Below are 15,630 nucleotides of genomic sequence, written 5' to 3'. Positions count from 1 at the left end.
TATATCATATATTTTTTTTAGATTTTACATTCCGTTATTTTAGAAGTTACGGGGGGGGGGGGGGACACACATTTTTCCACTTTGGAAGTGTCTCTCGCGCAAACTATTCAGTTTAGAAAAAAATGATATTAGAAACCTCAATATCATTTTTAAAGACCTATCCATAGATACCCCACACGTATGGGTTTGATGAAAAAAGATTTTTTGAGTTTCAGTTCTAAGTATGGGGAACCCCCAAAATTTATTGTTTTTTTTTTCTATTTTTGTGTAAACATCATAATGCGGTTCATAGAATACATCTACTTACCAAGTTTGAACAGCATAGCTCTTATAGTTTCGGAAAAAAGTGGCTGTAACATAATCGGACAGACAGACGGACATGACGAATCTATAAGGGTTCCGTTTTTTTGCCATTTGGCTACGGAACCCTAAAAATGACCATTATTTCGTTAGATTCGAAAATCTATTCTTCCCTCTTAAGGCGACTTGGCGAGTGTATACCTGTCGGCAACCGATCGTAAAATCAGGCCGATCATAAAGTTCCCGTGTAATATTTTAACGGTAGTCACATTTAATCAATAGATAGGTTCTAAACCTATCCTAGGCTCGTTAGGTTGCTTCAGATGCCCGAAGGGCAAACTGTCCAGAAATAGGAGCCCTGCCTAGGAATTTCATGATCTGCCTGATTTTACGATCGACATAAAAAATTGCAGTGGCAATACTTACACTTAATCTGAGAAAAATTTGAAGCACGCGTTATATGCCTTTTTAAGTAGAAAACTACTACAACTTAGCACACTTACACACTACACATAGCTCGCAAATTCTTTCTATTATAACCTATCTTGCGTCCCACTGCTGGGCAAAGGCCTCAGCTTTCTTCCGCCATTCATCATGGTTTAGTGCATGTTCCCGCCAGACGCTGCAAAAAGCGTTGAAGTCATCCCGCTATTTCTTTTTTGGTCTGCCTCTGCCCCGGATAATCTGCGTGACTAACATCCTGCGTGACTTGATCAAATCCCTTAGAGATTTAGTCAAATCTCTGAGATATTTCCCTGGGACATATACACCCACCATCCAGGACATGGCTCTAAAAACATAGAAAATCCATCCAAACCAACACGCTTACAGTCAAGATAAACCAACTGTCTCAGTTCTCCATGCTGTAGTAAGCAACATAGAGAATGCGCTAGCGGGGAAAAACTCCTGCCTAGGCACCTTCATCGACATCGAGGGAGCCTTTGGCAAGACCAACTGTTAAGGCATACCTAAACCGCATAGAAACTGGCGGCGGCCTGTGACCTTCAGCCTGGCTGCGCCTAGCGACCCGTGCGCTCATCCCCGGCTGCAATGCACCTACGTCACATACATGTTATCGCGTCATGTCACCAGCAGCCAATGAGAGGCATCCATCGCGTATATGTCGTGATCGGCAGCCAATGGTGTAGAGGCTCGTCATCCCTGCGCGCACCAATGAAGACAGAGAATGACACTCACATTTTCGATCTCTCACCGAACTACCACGTAGCTTATACGTACCTTTTTTTGCTTTGCTCTATTTTTTATATAACGTTAATTGATTCAAAAACCATGTAGAAAAATTCCGAATTATATAATTAATTCGAAGAACCCGCTGCCTTCGTCATTTCTACAACCTGCCATCCACATCAGCGCAAATCCTGGCCATCAGCCCCAACGTATGTCTATACGCGCAGACATAAATTTTGATCCATCGAGACCGGATATCAACCAGCCTTGGATACACGGATTGGATGTGAGAACGCATCGGCAGAGTGCTGTAACGACCTGAGTCATCGGCAGCGGTGAAGATCTTCGGTGAGACGAGCCAGCTTACCTTTCCTACCTTTCCCTTTTACGCTTGCGTCATACCGTGCTTTTCTCAATTCCAGTGCTTGTGCTTTCGTTGTGACCCTATCGCACGTCGTCGAGTCGACCTTCGCAAAAGTCTGCAAGCAGCCCGCATCAGCTTTACCGCTAGCTGCCTTGCTGTGCTCGACCGTGGTGGTGATTGCAACTGTGAGTACTTAACGCCTGCCTTTATTCGATTCGCAAAATGACTGACAAAGACGATCTTCTGTTTCACGCCGCGTTAGGTCCTAATCAAGAAACGGACTTGGAAAAGATAAAACATTTAAGCCGTAGGCGAGGTTCCGTAAAATGTAGGCTAACTAATTTCAAAAAGTTTGTCAAAACGTTTGAGGGTTTAATTTTGTCCGATACCCAGCGCACAGAGCTTAATTTACGCATGCAGGGAGCTCGGGGTATTTTCGATGATTTTACTGAAATTAATAATCAGCTAGAAATTTTAATTCCCGATAGCGAAATGGACTCACTTTTTCAAGCCAGAGAGGCATTCGAAAGCGAATATTACGCGATTTTGGCTGAAACTCAATGTATGGTGAAATGCTCGGAGAAAGCTAACGAACCTAAAGTGCAAGCTTCGAATAATTTAGCCCAAACAGTTCGGCTCCCCGTCATTTCTTTGCCAACTTTCGACGGATCTTATGAACACTGGTTACAATTCCGTGACACATTTGCGTCCTTAGTGCATAACTCGCAAGAAATAACCAGCATTCAAAAGTTCCATTATTTAAAGTCATCGCTCAAGGGTAATGCGCTTCTTGTTATCGATTCACTTGAGTTTTCGGCAGATAATTACACGATTGCTTGGGAATTGCTATTGAACCGGTATGACAATAGTAGATTGCTAGTGCACAATCACGTAAAGGCCTTATTTTCTATACAATCGCTTAACAAAGAATCGCCGGCACTGTTAAGAAAGTTATTAGATACAGTTTTAAAGAATTTACGCGCTTTAAAACTGCTCGGCGAGCCCACAGAAAGTTGGGACACACTAATTATTTATTTAGTTGTCTCTAAATTAGATTCCACCACCGAACGTGAGTGGGAGCAATATAAATGCACTTTATTACCAGTGTCGAACGAAAATAAAGTCGCGCTTAAGGTAGACGATTTGCTTAAGTTCATTCGCGACCGCGCCGATATGTTAGAAACCTTATTGGTTACGCACAGCCGGTCTAACACTAATAGCACTTATCCGCAGCATGATGCTAAAAAATCATACACTCATAACGCGCAGACGGCTCCAAAGGTTCACTGCAATATCGTTACCGAAAAGTCCGTCGACAAATCTCACTCCAAACAAACACCAAACAAAAAATTATGTTTTATGTGCAACGGTAAACATCCTTTGTACTCGTGTCAAGCATTCATTGATTTAACTTTGCAAGATAAATTAAAGTTAGTTCGCGATAAAAGTTTGTGTGAGAATTGTTTACGAACAGGACATGCATCCAGTGAATGTCGATATGGCCCGTGTAGAAAGTGTAACAAAAAACACAATTCCATAATTCACGAGGACGAGAAGGAAGGTGCCAGTGACAAGCGCTCCGTAGCATTGCTGGCAACAGACAACGCATCAAGGTCGCCCTCCTCCTCCTCCTCGATCACTGATAATAATATCGCACACGCACAACACGTATTGCAGGTATCGAACGCACACATAGACGAAGACGTATACGCGCGATTGTCTTCGAGGCGACCTGTAATGTTAGCAACTGCCCTAGTCGAAATTCCAGATAATTACGGTAATTATCATAAAACGCGAGTGATTCTCGACAATGGGAGCGAAGGTTGTCTAATTACCGAAGCGTTGTGTGACAAATTAAATCCGCAATCGTTACAGTCCACTGAAGAATTAAACGGTATCATGAATTTAGCTACACATAGTTCGCGAGTATGTGAAATCGAGATAAATTCACTTGTTACCAATTTCAAGGCGCGATTACAATGTAGGGTTTTACCGCAATTAACCTCATCATTGCCTACGTTTCCGAGCAAACGTAATCAATTCCGCATTCCAGATAACGTACGTCTGGCAGATCCTAACTTTTATGAAAGTCAACCCGTTGAGTTACTTATAGGAGCTGACCTATTTTGGGAGCTCCTCGAAGGTCAAGTTGAGATAACGCGCTTAACAAACGGGGCATTTTTAGTAAACACTAAGTTAGGATGGATTGTTTCCGGACCTGTTTCCTCTAATACGCGCAACACGAAGCCTATCAATTGTAATTTTACGCAATCTCTTGACATGCCATCATTAGATAATCAATTACGTAGGTTTTGGGAAATAGAGGAGGTGCAGGCAAACAACAAATCGCACGATTCGCGCAGCGAAGAGGAAATTGCATGCGAAGACCATTTTGTCAAAACGACCACCCGTCTCGAGGATGGTAGGTTTTGCGTGCAACTTCCTCTCAAAGAACCTCCCGAATCTCTCGGTGACTCATTCGCGCAAGCAAAAAGACGCTTTATGTCGTTAGAAAAACGTCTCAGTCGCGATCCTACATATAAAGGCATGTACAGCGACTTTATAAAAGAGTATCTCGCGTTAGGTCATATGAAACGAGTATATACCTACGGAACCCCTAACTACTTTCTGGCCCACCATGGAATTTATCGTGAACATGCACAAAAAACACGTCTTAGAGTCGTTTACGACGCTAGCGCCCCCACGACCAGTGGCAAGTCGCTGAACGACATACAACGCGTAGGTGCACCTATTCAAGGCGATTTGATTGCCATATTGCTGAGATTCCGCGAAAATAGGTTTGTTGCATGCGCCGACATAGAAAAACATTATAGACAAGTTTTAATTGACGAATCTCAACGCGACTTACAACTTATTTTATGGCGCGATAATCCATGCGACGACCTTGACATATATCAGCTGAGTACCGTTACATACGGCACGGCGGCTGCTGCCTTCCTCAGTTGCAGGTGTCTCAAACAGTTGGCGCTAGAATGTAATGACCCCGAAGTAGCTAGAACGATTAGAGACGATTTTTACGTAGACGATTTGATCTCTGGATCGTCTACAATTCCCGAATTGCTACGAATTTGTGACGAAACCGCGAAAGTTTTAAGTTCTGGTTGCTTCCCATTACGAAAATGGGTTTTTAACTTCGATTGTACCGATCAACGTTATAATGATGATACATCAAAGGAATTATCATTAGGCGAACACGCGCATAGTAAGACTTTAGGTCTCGGTTGGTACAACAAAAGTGACGAATTGTTCTATCATACGCGACACGAGTCAAATCCTAAACCTGTCACAAAACGCATAATATTATCCACGGCATCACAGGTTTTTGATCCGCTCGGATTATTAAGTCCGATGATAATTATCGCTAAATGTTTATTACAACGGTTGTTTTTATTAAAGGTGGATTGGGACGCAGCGGTTCCCGATGACGTCACGCAAGCCTGGCACCGCTTTGTAAACAATCTAGCTATTTTACCTAGCATTCGCATACCACGCCATGTTATGTGCAATGACCATATATGTATAGAATTGCATATATTTTCAGACGCAAGCCAATTAGCTTATGGCACTTGCGCCTATGTACGAACGATTGATGATAAATCAGCTGTTACCGTCCGGTTGCTATGCTCAAAAAGTAAAGTGGCCCCAATTTCGCCTCCGTTGAGTACGCCTCGATTGGAAATGTCCGCGTGTTTATTGGGCGCTAAATTATATAATAAAATAAAAGAATCGTTCCGCGCAAAATTCAACCGAGTAATATTTTATACCGATTCAACAATTGCTTTAAGTTGGCTCCGAATGCAGCCTAATTTACTAAAACCTTTCGTTCAAAATAGGGTTGCAGAAATCCACGAAATAACGAAAGAACATTCGTGGCATCACGTTAGCGGCAAGTGCAACCCGGCCGATTTGGTTTCTAGGGGAGTACAGTTGGACGCACTTCGCACCTCCAGTCTCTGGTGGACCGGTCCCGACTTCCTTCATGACATTAATTATAATGCTCAGAGTGTCGATCCGTCATTGTTGCTAGACGAGTCCCAGATACCCGAACGTAAAACTAATCCTATGACTAGTCTGGTATGCAACGACAATAACAATAATAACCTATTTACATTCGACAGGTTTTCTCAGTTCAACCGTATGCAACGCGCGGCCGCATATGTGCTTCGCTTCATTCATAACGCGCGCAATAAAGATGCACGTCGAACCGGTGCGCTCACTGTAGATGAACTGAGGGAATCTGAAATATTACTCTCGCGCTTATCGCAATTGGAGTCATTATCGGATGTTCACAATGTATTGACAAAGAACAAATGTATCGCAAAGGGTTTCTTAGCCAAATTAAATTTGTTCATTGACAATAACAAGGTAATTAGAGTCGGAGGACGGCTTACAAATTCTTCTAGGTTTGATTACGATAAGAAACACCCGATATTACTTTCTAGTAAGCACCATTTTACTGTTTTATTGTTCCGATATGAACACAAAAGATTATTGCACGCAGGACCGCAGCATATATTGTTCTCGCTTCGCGAGGCCTGGTGGCCTGTAAGCGGTAGGAATTTAGCTAGGAAAGTGGTACACAGCTGTGTTGTTTGCGTTCGTTTTAAGGGTAAAACGCTAACTCCTATTATGGGTAATTTACCTTCAGAGCGATTAGAACCCGGGTTCGCGTTTGTCAATTGCGCTGTGGACTACGGGGGTCCATTCTACATTTTAAACCGCAAAGGTCGGGGAGCCACAACTGTTAAGGCGTATTTATGTATATTTATATGCTTTGCTACACGCGCAGTTCATTTAGAGTTGGTTACCGATCTCTCTTCAGATGCTTACCTACTGGCGTTGAAAAGGTTCATTTCGCGTCGTGGTAAACCTTCAAAAATATATTCAGATAACGGACGGAACTTTGTAGGTCTTATGAATGATTTTGCAAAGTTTTTAAAATCATGTTCAGGCGAAATAAAAGAATACGCGAATTCTCATAAAATTGAATTTATTATGACACCACCTTATGCTAGTCATTTTGCCGGTCTGGTTGAGGCTGGTGTTAAGAGTTGCAAGCATCACTTGCGACGCGTGATAGGTGATGTTAAGCTAACTTACGAACAGTTTAGCACGATTTTGACTCAATGCGAAGCTATCCTGAATTCCAGGCCTTTGAGTCCTTTGTCCTCAGACCCGCAAGACTACACCCCTTTAACCCCTGCTCACTTCCTCGTTGGACGTCCGCTGACAGCTCCTGCGTGCGCTGACCTCAACGACGCTCCCGTACACCGTCTGACACGATACCAGCGAGTGGAGCAAATGCGACAACATTTCTGGGCCAGGTGGTCGAAGGAGTTCATATCCGAGCTGCAGGTCAGAACAAAGTGGACGAGGAATATGGACGACCTCAAGGTGGACACTCTCGTCTTGATCAAGGAGGACCATGCTCCGCCCCTCAAATGGAGCTTAGGGCGAATCACCAAGACTTTCCCGGGTAAAGACGGCGTCTCCCGAGTGGCCGATATCCGCACATCCCGCGGCACTGTACGTCGAGCCTTTTCGAAGATCTGCCCGCTACCTACGCATGATGACTAACTTCACCGTCTCATTGGAAGTTGACTCTTCCAAGGCCGGGAGCTTATGTTAAGGCATACCTAAACCGCATAGAAACTGGCGGCGGCCTGTGACCTTCAGCCTGGCTGCGCCTAGCGACCCGTGCGCTCATCCCCGGCTGCAATGCACCTACGTCACATACATGTTATCGCGTCATGTCACCAGCAGCCAATGAGAGGCATCCATCGCGTATATGTCGTGATCGGCAGCCAATGGTGTAGAGGCTCGTCATCCCTGCGCGCACCAATGAAGACAGAGAATGACACTCACATTTTCGATCTCTCACCGAACTACCACGTAGCTTATACGTACCTTTTTTTGCTTTGCTCTATTTTTTATATAACGTTAATTGATTCAAAAACCATGTAGAAAAATTCCGAATTATATAATTAATTCGAAGAACCCGCTGCCTTCGTCATTTCTACAACCTGCCATCCACATCAGCGCAAATCCTGGCCATCAGCCCCAACGTATGTCTATACGCGCAGACACCAACTTTAGCAGCATTCAGCAAGCATTACAAAGACATGGAACCAACCCGCTCATAACTGAATGGATAATGAACATGCTAAGACAGAGAATAATAAGACTATCTGAAAATCAAAATCACCAGGCACTAGTCATGAGAGGATGCCCCCAGGGAGGAGTACTCTCACCATTGCTTTGGAACCTTGTGCTGACAATTCTTGTTACTATTTAACGACCACCACAACCTTGACTAAGTTTGCATGTCATTCACCAAACTGTCACCAATTACCCTAATGTGTTGACCTTCGTTAAACAATCGACAAGCGCTTAGTGAAATAGTTTACAAAACAAACTCATTTCAATTTATTTTAATTAGAGTAAGTACTGAAAAACTAAGGAAAAGATTGTCGTTTAGGCAATGCACAGATTTAGGTTATTTTTTGGTTAAAGACTAAAACTGCGTCTGGGCTGATTTCGGACGATATTAATTCACAGGCCGATATTGAATGTCAGATGATCCGTGGAAAAAAAAATATGTTTCGATGCTTTATTTTTAAAAATAAAGATTAATTAATATCGCTTTATTAACATAATTAATGATTGCCTATCAGAGATAGTAGTAGGAGACTTGACATTCCAAATACTGTACAGAGACAAGAAAATTTGCAAATAAGTAACCGCGTTAAAACATTGCCCGATCCGCTATCGGATGTCGCATGACCCGTAGAAAAAATATATTTTTGTTTCAATACTTTATTAATGATTAATTAATGAGATAAATATAAAAGACACTTTTTAAAGTTTACTCCTTTTTGGTCGTATCCGACATCTGATATTACCTTACCACAACTTATACCTGGGTGCTTAGCCAACATGCCAATCGTTACCACTCCGTGGAGTAGCGTAGTCAAATCTCTCTATCACTCTTCCATACTTGTGTGACAACGACAGTTACGTTTCGTTCGCTACGGAGCGTAAACGATTGGCATGTTGATTATGTCTATCAAAGTGATACCAGTCGCTTTTTGGTGAAGGAAAACATTGTGAGGATCTAATCCCGATAAGGCCTAGTTTACCCTTTGGGTCGGAAGGTCAGATGGCAGCCGCTTTCGTAAAACTAGAGCCTACGCTAATTCTAGGCATTATACTTGCCGCAAAACTAACTGGCCACTGAGATCATAATGCTATCTCCTTTACCCTTGTTAAGACCAACCAAGAGTGAAAGAGATGGCATTATGACCTGACTCGCCACTTAGTTTTGCGCCAAGTATAGTTGCCAAAGCGGACCCCGGGTCAATTTCAACAGTACTAGTTTTTTGTGTCATTCCGGTGTAATTCTTTATTTACGTTTCTTCGATGTTTCTTTTAATGTCAATCGACACCTCGGACTCAAAATAATCTGGCCCAAATGAGAATTGCAACCATGCAGAATTATTCCCTCATAGTTTGGTGAATGTATAAATTTGCTAAACATATTACTAGGTGACATGAAAAATATAAAATTGATACTTTGTATTTTGACATATTGTAATAATGTATTATTTACTAAATGATTATTTGTCAAGTGACTTTTTGTAAAATGATACATTTGCGGAATAACATATTTGCCAAATAATACTTTGGTGAAACGTTTTTTGTAAAATGAAAATTTGCCAACATTGTTTTGGTTAAACATTAGTGAACGATCGACGCTCAAAGCTCAGCCGGCTTAGCCAAGGTGACAATCGCTATCGCTTCGACAACGAAACGCTTTATGTCTCTCTCTCTCTCTATCACTCTTCCATATTAGTGGGAGAGTGACAGTTGCGTTTCAATCGCTACGGAGCGTAAGCGATACGCACGTTGGCTACGCGGCCAGGGCTCAGAGAGACCAAACTAGGCAACTAGCTGAGCCGATAGGTCGATATCGACACACCAATTTTGCTTGTTATAGTTTAGAAAGCTGCTTTTCTTGATACTTCATAGGTTCAAATGTATTGCTGTTCATGAACCGATGTGTCTAGTACGTTTATTTTTGTATTTTATTGTTAGGCGTCTATTACTGTTGTTTAAAATCAGAAATTTAAATTTATTATATAGCGGCATCCTAACTTTATCAATTATATAATTGATTTGTTATTTATTGGTTATTTATTCGCAGAACACCTTGTTTTCATCTACTTCCGTACTGGCTGTGTGTCCTGTAACACGAGAAAATATTTTAAACATATATTATATTCCTCAAACTATAAAACTTTTGTTTAACAACTTTTAAAAATTATGAATCCTTTAGACGTCCTCTTTTTCATGCAAAATAAACATTATCTTCAATTTACGCTAACATTAATGTAATTCACGTTGTCACACTTTAAGCATAACAAAATTCGCAATACATTGCGTCTTACAATAAGCTTTAAAGTGTACTAAAATTAAAACAAGTTATTTTTATAAGTTACTGAACAAATGTTGGTCGGTTTGAGGAAAATTGCCTACTGTTTAATTTATTGATCCAGTTACAGGAAACACCCGGTATATGAGTTCTAACGAGAAGCAATAATCGACTGCAATTTATAAGTTCAAATTGGCCTACCAAGAAAACATTGCTAAGTTTACAGTATCCTAATACCTTTACTTCTCATGTACTCACCTTATATCACATAATATTGGGTCAATAAAACTTTATTGCCCCATGTATTGCAGTCTATTGGTTCAGGATTTTCCCGTCGCTTAGATTGTAAAATAATACCCAATAAGGGTACCAAACAGTTGTTTTATATTATTTTTAGTGAAACTATCTCAAACATTACTTTGTATACATATTTATTACCTAAACCAGTAACTCTGTGAGCTTTAGACCAATAGGTCTACAGTTAAGTTTAGAAAAAGTAAAAGTGAAAAATACTTAGTTCGTTGTGTCGTTATCACAGTGGACTCACAATAGTTTTAAGTGCTATAGACGCTTTAAGCGTTCTTTCCGCATATTCAAAAAAATCAAAAAAATGGATCGACAAAACAAAATTAATCATAGAATCTCAAAATTTTACAAGAATCGTTAATAATTGCGACCTGTAGAGGAGAACATCCGGACATACGAAAGCAAATGCCCGAGTTAAAACGGACACTTCGCTAACGCTATGGTCAATTAAAAGTCAATATAATATCAATACATAGGTATTATAAATGTGGAAGTTTGTATTCTCGGACATTAGGATGTTAGGTAGATCTAAAATCACCTGAACAGATTTGGTAAAAAAAATGCTTTCGTAGAACACTTCGAAAGAAATAAAGGGTCGTGACGAAAACTCATCATGTTCATCTTCATGTCCATGGAAAACTCGGTTGGAACGAAGTTAAGAAAGGGTTGTGACGGAAACTCGTGACGGAAAACTCTTACACTTTTTTTTCGGCTAGCTCCCATCCGCCAAGTCCGTACCGTTTGATAAGGAACCTTTTCCAATATAGGAAAAGCTAAAAGTAGGTATTCCTGAAAATCATCAGCACAACACTTAAGCAGCACACCAAAATTACTTTCAACACTGCATATACTAACAAAAGGCGCAAAGATATTATATGTATACAAACCGTACAAAGAAAACACGTATTTTCATCTAGATTTTTTGTCTTTTTGGGCCCTTATTTGTACAACAGGTTAAATTCAAAATTAGACTTATACCCACTTAGCTATGTTGATTGTAAGAATATTCTACGACGCGCCCTTCAAAAAATGACATACGATGATACAGAGAACTTACTAATAGTCGTAAAATGATTTCTTACTGTACTTTGATATAGAATACTTAAATAAGTTATTTTGTTAAGGTTATCACCCTACCAGATTTTTATTGTGTACTCTTTATAATTATAATTAAGTGAATAATTACAAATTAATTAATATGGTCCTATTCTGCCTGAAACACAGGAACTCCTAGCTCAGGCATTTGTAAACTTTTCCTTATCCTTAATCCTTAGTCTTTAAGTGCTAACACTGTACTTATACTGTTTTCAATAAAAAAAAATTATTTGTATTTGTTTGTATTTGCTATTTGTATCTCATCTCCTAAAGTGGGAAAATAGAGAAAACTGTTAGTAGAGAAGGAGGAAAAGGGACATATTAATAACTTCTACGCAGACAACTCCGTGGGTTGTGACTGGTGTAACTGATAACTGTAAACAACCAATCCGATCAGGAATAAATCTCTTTTGCCCCGTCTTTGCAGTAAATTGGTTCAGGATGTCTCGCGGCGTTTAGATGGTAAAATGGCGCCCAACGTGGGGCTAAATTGTTATTATCTACGTCTACTAAGGTTGAGAAAGTATTAAAAAACTGTTTGATTAAATCAGTTTTTATTATATACTTTGCATAGGTTAAAAACCTACGAAATCGTCGATTCGTTGATAGAATCAACTAGTTATTTTTCTGTTGTTTTTAAGTTTGTATGTGTTATGTAATTATGGGCTATCATACAGTTTTTACTAGTACGGAGGAATCATTTCCTACTCTTACGAACAACATGCTGTAAAGTTAAAATTGTATTAAAATAAAAAATAAAAAAATTCTTTTCAGACACTTTCACATGTTGTTTGTGCACTTATTTTATACGGATTTTGACATAATACTATTTAATAAATATTCCATTTGTTCACAGGCGATAGTGGCGCTCACGTTCAGCGTGTACGTGCTGAAGCCGATCTTCCCGGAGTGCGAGCCGCCAACGGAAGTGACCAGGCTGCTGGCTGCCTGCTGCATACGTAAGCATATTCTGTTCTACAGTTAAATATAGGGAAGTCACACAGTACTCAATCATTTCGTAGACAGAGCATGAAATTCAGCGTCAGTCAAGACTAGAAGAGTTTTCCAAAAATCTGTAAATACCAACATTAATTATCATTTATTATATCATATATGATGATGATGATGTCATCTTGTTATCCGTCATTAGGGACATAGGGCTCGCAGAAGAATTTTCCATTTGTCGCGATCCTGAGCGGGTGCTTCCAGCTCTTTCCACCCGAGTCCAGTTTATCCAACCTCCTCATTATATCATTAATTCATTATCGACATAAATAATATTTAATTAAACAAATACAATTTTATTTCTAAATTAAAAATAGGCTATAAATAAACTTAAAACTAATGATAAAAAGTAAATTTAAAATAAGAGTCTTATAAATAGAATATGTCCTCAAGCTCGCTACGGATGGGAAGTGTGCCCAGAAGGCTGGCCGCATTGCCACGTTGAATGGCAATGCTTATGCGTTGAGCGAAATATTGGCCAGCCTTCTGGTCACCTGTGGTGTCTATGAGGCGCGTCGCTAAATTCTTGTATAGCTGACGCGCGCTTGGCCCCCACGACCCCAGCGTTTCGACCCCAAACGCCACAAAAATATAGCTACTGCCAAGGGTTGCGTATTTGCGGCGTTTGAGGTCCTCCGCTGCGGACGCGGCATGACCAGCATCAATGCTACAGAAATGTTACAGAAGGTTTCCTAAGACAATTGTCCGACACGGGATCAGGTAGTTGCCCTCAGGCCTCAGTGAACAAAAATCACCTTGTATAGATAAGTATTTACATAATTGCGTCTACTACATTTTCTTTAGGCAAGTGGAGGCGATCACATAGTTTTTAAATTGTATGTTTCTTTATTGACCTAACTGCTTTACCAGACTTAGTTATGTGTATGATTGTAGTGTATGTTTAAACAGTATTTACCTTCCAGTGCTCCTGACCTTCATAAACTGCTGGTCAGTCAGAGCTGCCACGCGCGTTCAGGACTGGTTTACATACGCCAAGCTCTTGGCGCTCTTCATCATCATCGGAGGTGGCATCTACCAGCTGTGCAGAGGTTAGTTCATCCTAATCGCAATATATCAGCTCCCCGCGTCATCCTGAGCCACTTGTTGTAAAGCTACAATTTTACAATACTGATCAAAGGTCTTCCGTTTGTGCAGACGCATGTCAACGTTGCTGGTTTAAACCTAAACTTGTAGTTTTATAAAATGTGGCCCTAAGTTGTGATGATATAGCTACACAAACTATTCATCCGTCGACACACCGAGGTCGAGGAAAGTTGTTGCTAGTCTGAACCTCGCTTAGCAGAAAATCTACCCTCCTCTTACGCAAGACAGCAACAACAATACTTACTTAAGTATTTATAAACATAATTCCTGAATTACATTTTGAAAATTGTTATTTTGGAGGGAAAAGGGTGCCGAGAAATGAGACACGGCCGTTTATCGTATATCTATATTCCGACTGACAGGACTGTTGCCGGCTGCAACCGGCTGACGTGAAAATCTCATCTACCCGATATCTTAAACCTAACATCCCTCCACCAATAGTTTTAAACAACCAAAAGAAGTTAAATTAGAAAAATTGTCTATAATCCACCAGGTTCCGAGCGCGTTTAGTCTTCCTCGGGGCCGCGTTTGGTACCGCCGGTTCATCAGGCACCGACTCCGATGCCGGTAGTGTCGGCGTGTGGACATTGACAGAATGACTTATTCCAGGTTCCTGTGCTTCTGGACAATCGGTCCATTCCTCTAACTCTGTCGTGGTCGATGACGTTGGTGTCGTAGCCGGCGCGGGCAGGTTACAGAGCGCCATTGGGGCTGCCACAGCTGATGGTACCGCTGCCACTTGTGGAGTATTTGATGGAGCAGCCTCTATAACTATAGCTGGCATGTTATCGGGGGTCAAGGGTTTTTGCCCCGGTCGGGCAACATCTTGGTTTTCCGGTTCAGTTTGCCCCATGGCATCTTCCTCCCCCCTATACATGTATATTTGATTTTTATGTCGTTTTATTAAGCGGTCTGATTGTTCACATTGAACCAAATACGTCGATCTCCCTAATTGTTTCTTCACCAATGCTTTAGACCAAAACGCTCTTTGTCCCTTGTACACTTTCACTATAACTACGTCATTCGGCTTAAAAGTAATGTTCCTACTGCCACGGTACTGTTGCATCTGCGAACACTGATTTTTACGAACGGTTTCACACAATGCTGCATCGGATGAAACCCGTGGGAGTGGATTCATTAAGTCCAATCTACATCGTAGGTTCCTACCGAATAAAACCTCCGCTGGTGATCGGTTCGTGGATGAATGTTTAGAATTTCGGTACTGAAATAAAAATTCGTGTATTTTCATTTTTAGGTCCTTTTTTTGAACACCGCTCAGCAGAATGGCTTTCAAAGCTTTTTTAAAGATCTTCACATAACTTTCTGCCTGACCGTTGCTTGCCGGGTTGTATGGAGGAATCGTGACATGAGAAATACCATTCGTATTACAAAACGCTGCGAATTCTGTTGACGTGAACGATGTGCCGTTATCTGTGCAAATTGTGTTTATTAACCCGAACCTAGACATCAATTCACCTAAGCAATTTATGACAACTCTCGAACCGAAACCGTTGCTAACGTCAAAAACCTCAACCCATTTTGAATAAGCATCGACAGCTATCAAAAACATGTTATCATTAATCGGACCTGCAAAGTCAAGATGTACTCTATAAAAAAAATCAGGTGGGTACTCCCAGGGCGTAAGGGGGGCGCGGCGGGGCGTAGGGAGTAGCTGCGTGCATACTGCGCACGCGGCGGCTGCGTGTTCTATGCACGCGCTCTGCCCGGGCCACCAGAACCGATCACGCGCTGCTGCCTTCATTTTAGCGACACCTAAATGACCTCTATGCAAATCCATTATAACTTGGCTTCTTAG

At 41.1% G+C, this 15,630-nt stretch overlaps 1 protein-coding gene across 2 annotated transcripts in view; it reads left to right on the top strand.

Annotated features, from left to right (window-relative positions):
- Positions 1 to 15,630, top strand: part of LOC133529815 (large neutral amino acids transporter small subunit 1) — a 68,091-nt gene that overhangs the window by 25,050 nt on the left and 27,411 nt on the right. For both annotated transcript variants that reach the window (XM_061867626.1, XM_061867625.1), the window contains exons 4-5: positions 12,562 to 12,664; positions 13,634 to 13,759. In XM_061867626.1, the coding sequence (XP_061723610.1) occupies positions 12,562 to 12,664; positions 13,634 to 13,759 (229 nt within the window). The remainder of the gene's footprint in view (positions 1 to 12,561; positions 12,665 to 13,633; positions 13,760 to 15,630) is intronic.

Source organism: Cydia pomonella, chromosome 21, assembly GCF_033807575.1.
Source record: "Cydia pomonella isolate Wapato2018A chromosome 21, ilCydPomo1, whole genome shotgun sequence".
Taxonomy (NCBI): domain Eukaryota; kingdom Metazoa; phylum Arthropoda; class Insecta; order Lepidoptera; family Tortricidae; genus Cydia; species Cydia pomonella.
This window is presented reverse-complemented; position numbering and strand designations above follow the sequence as displayed.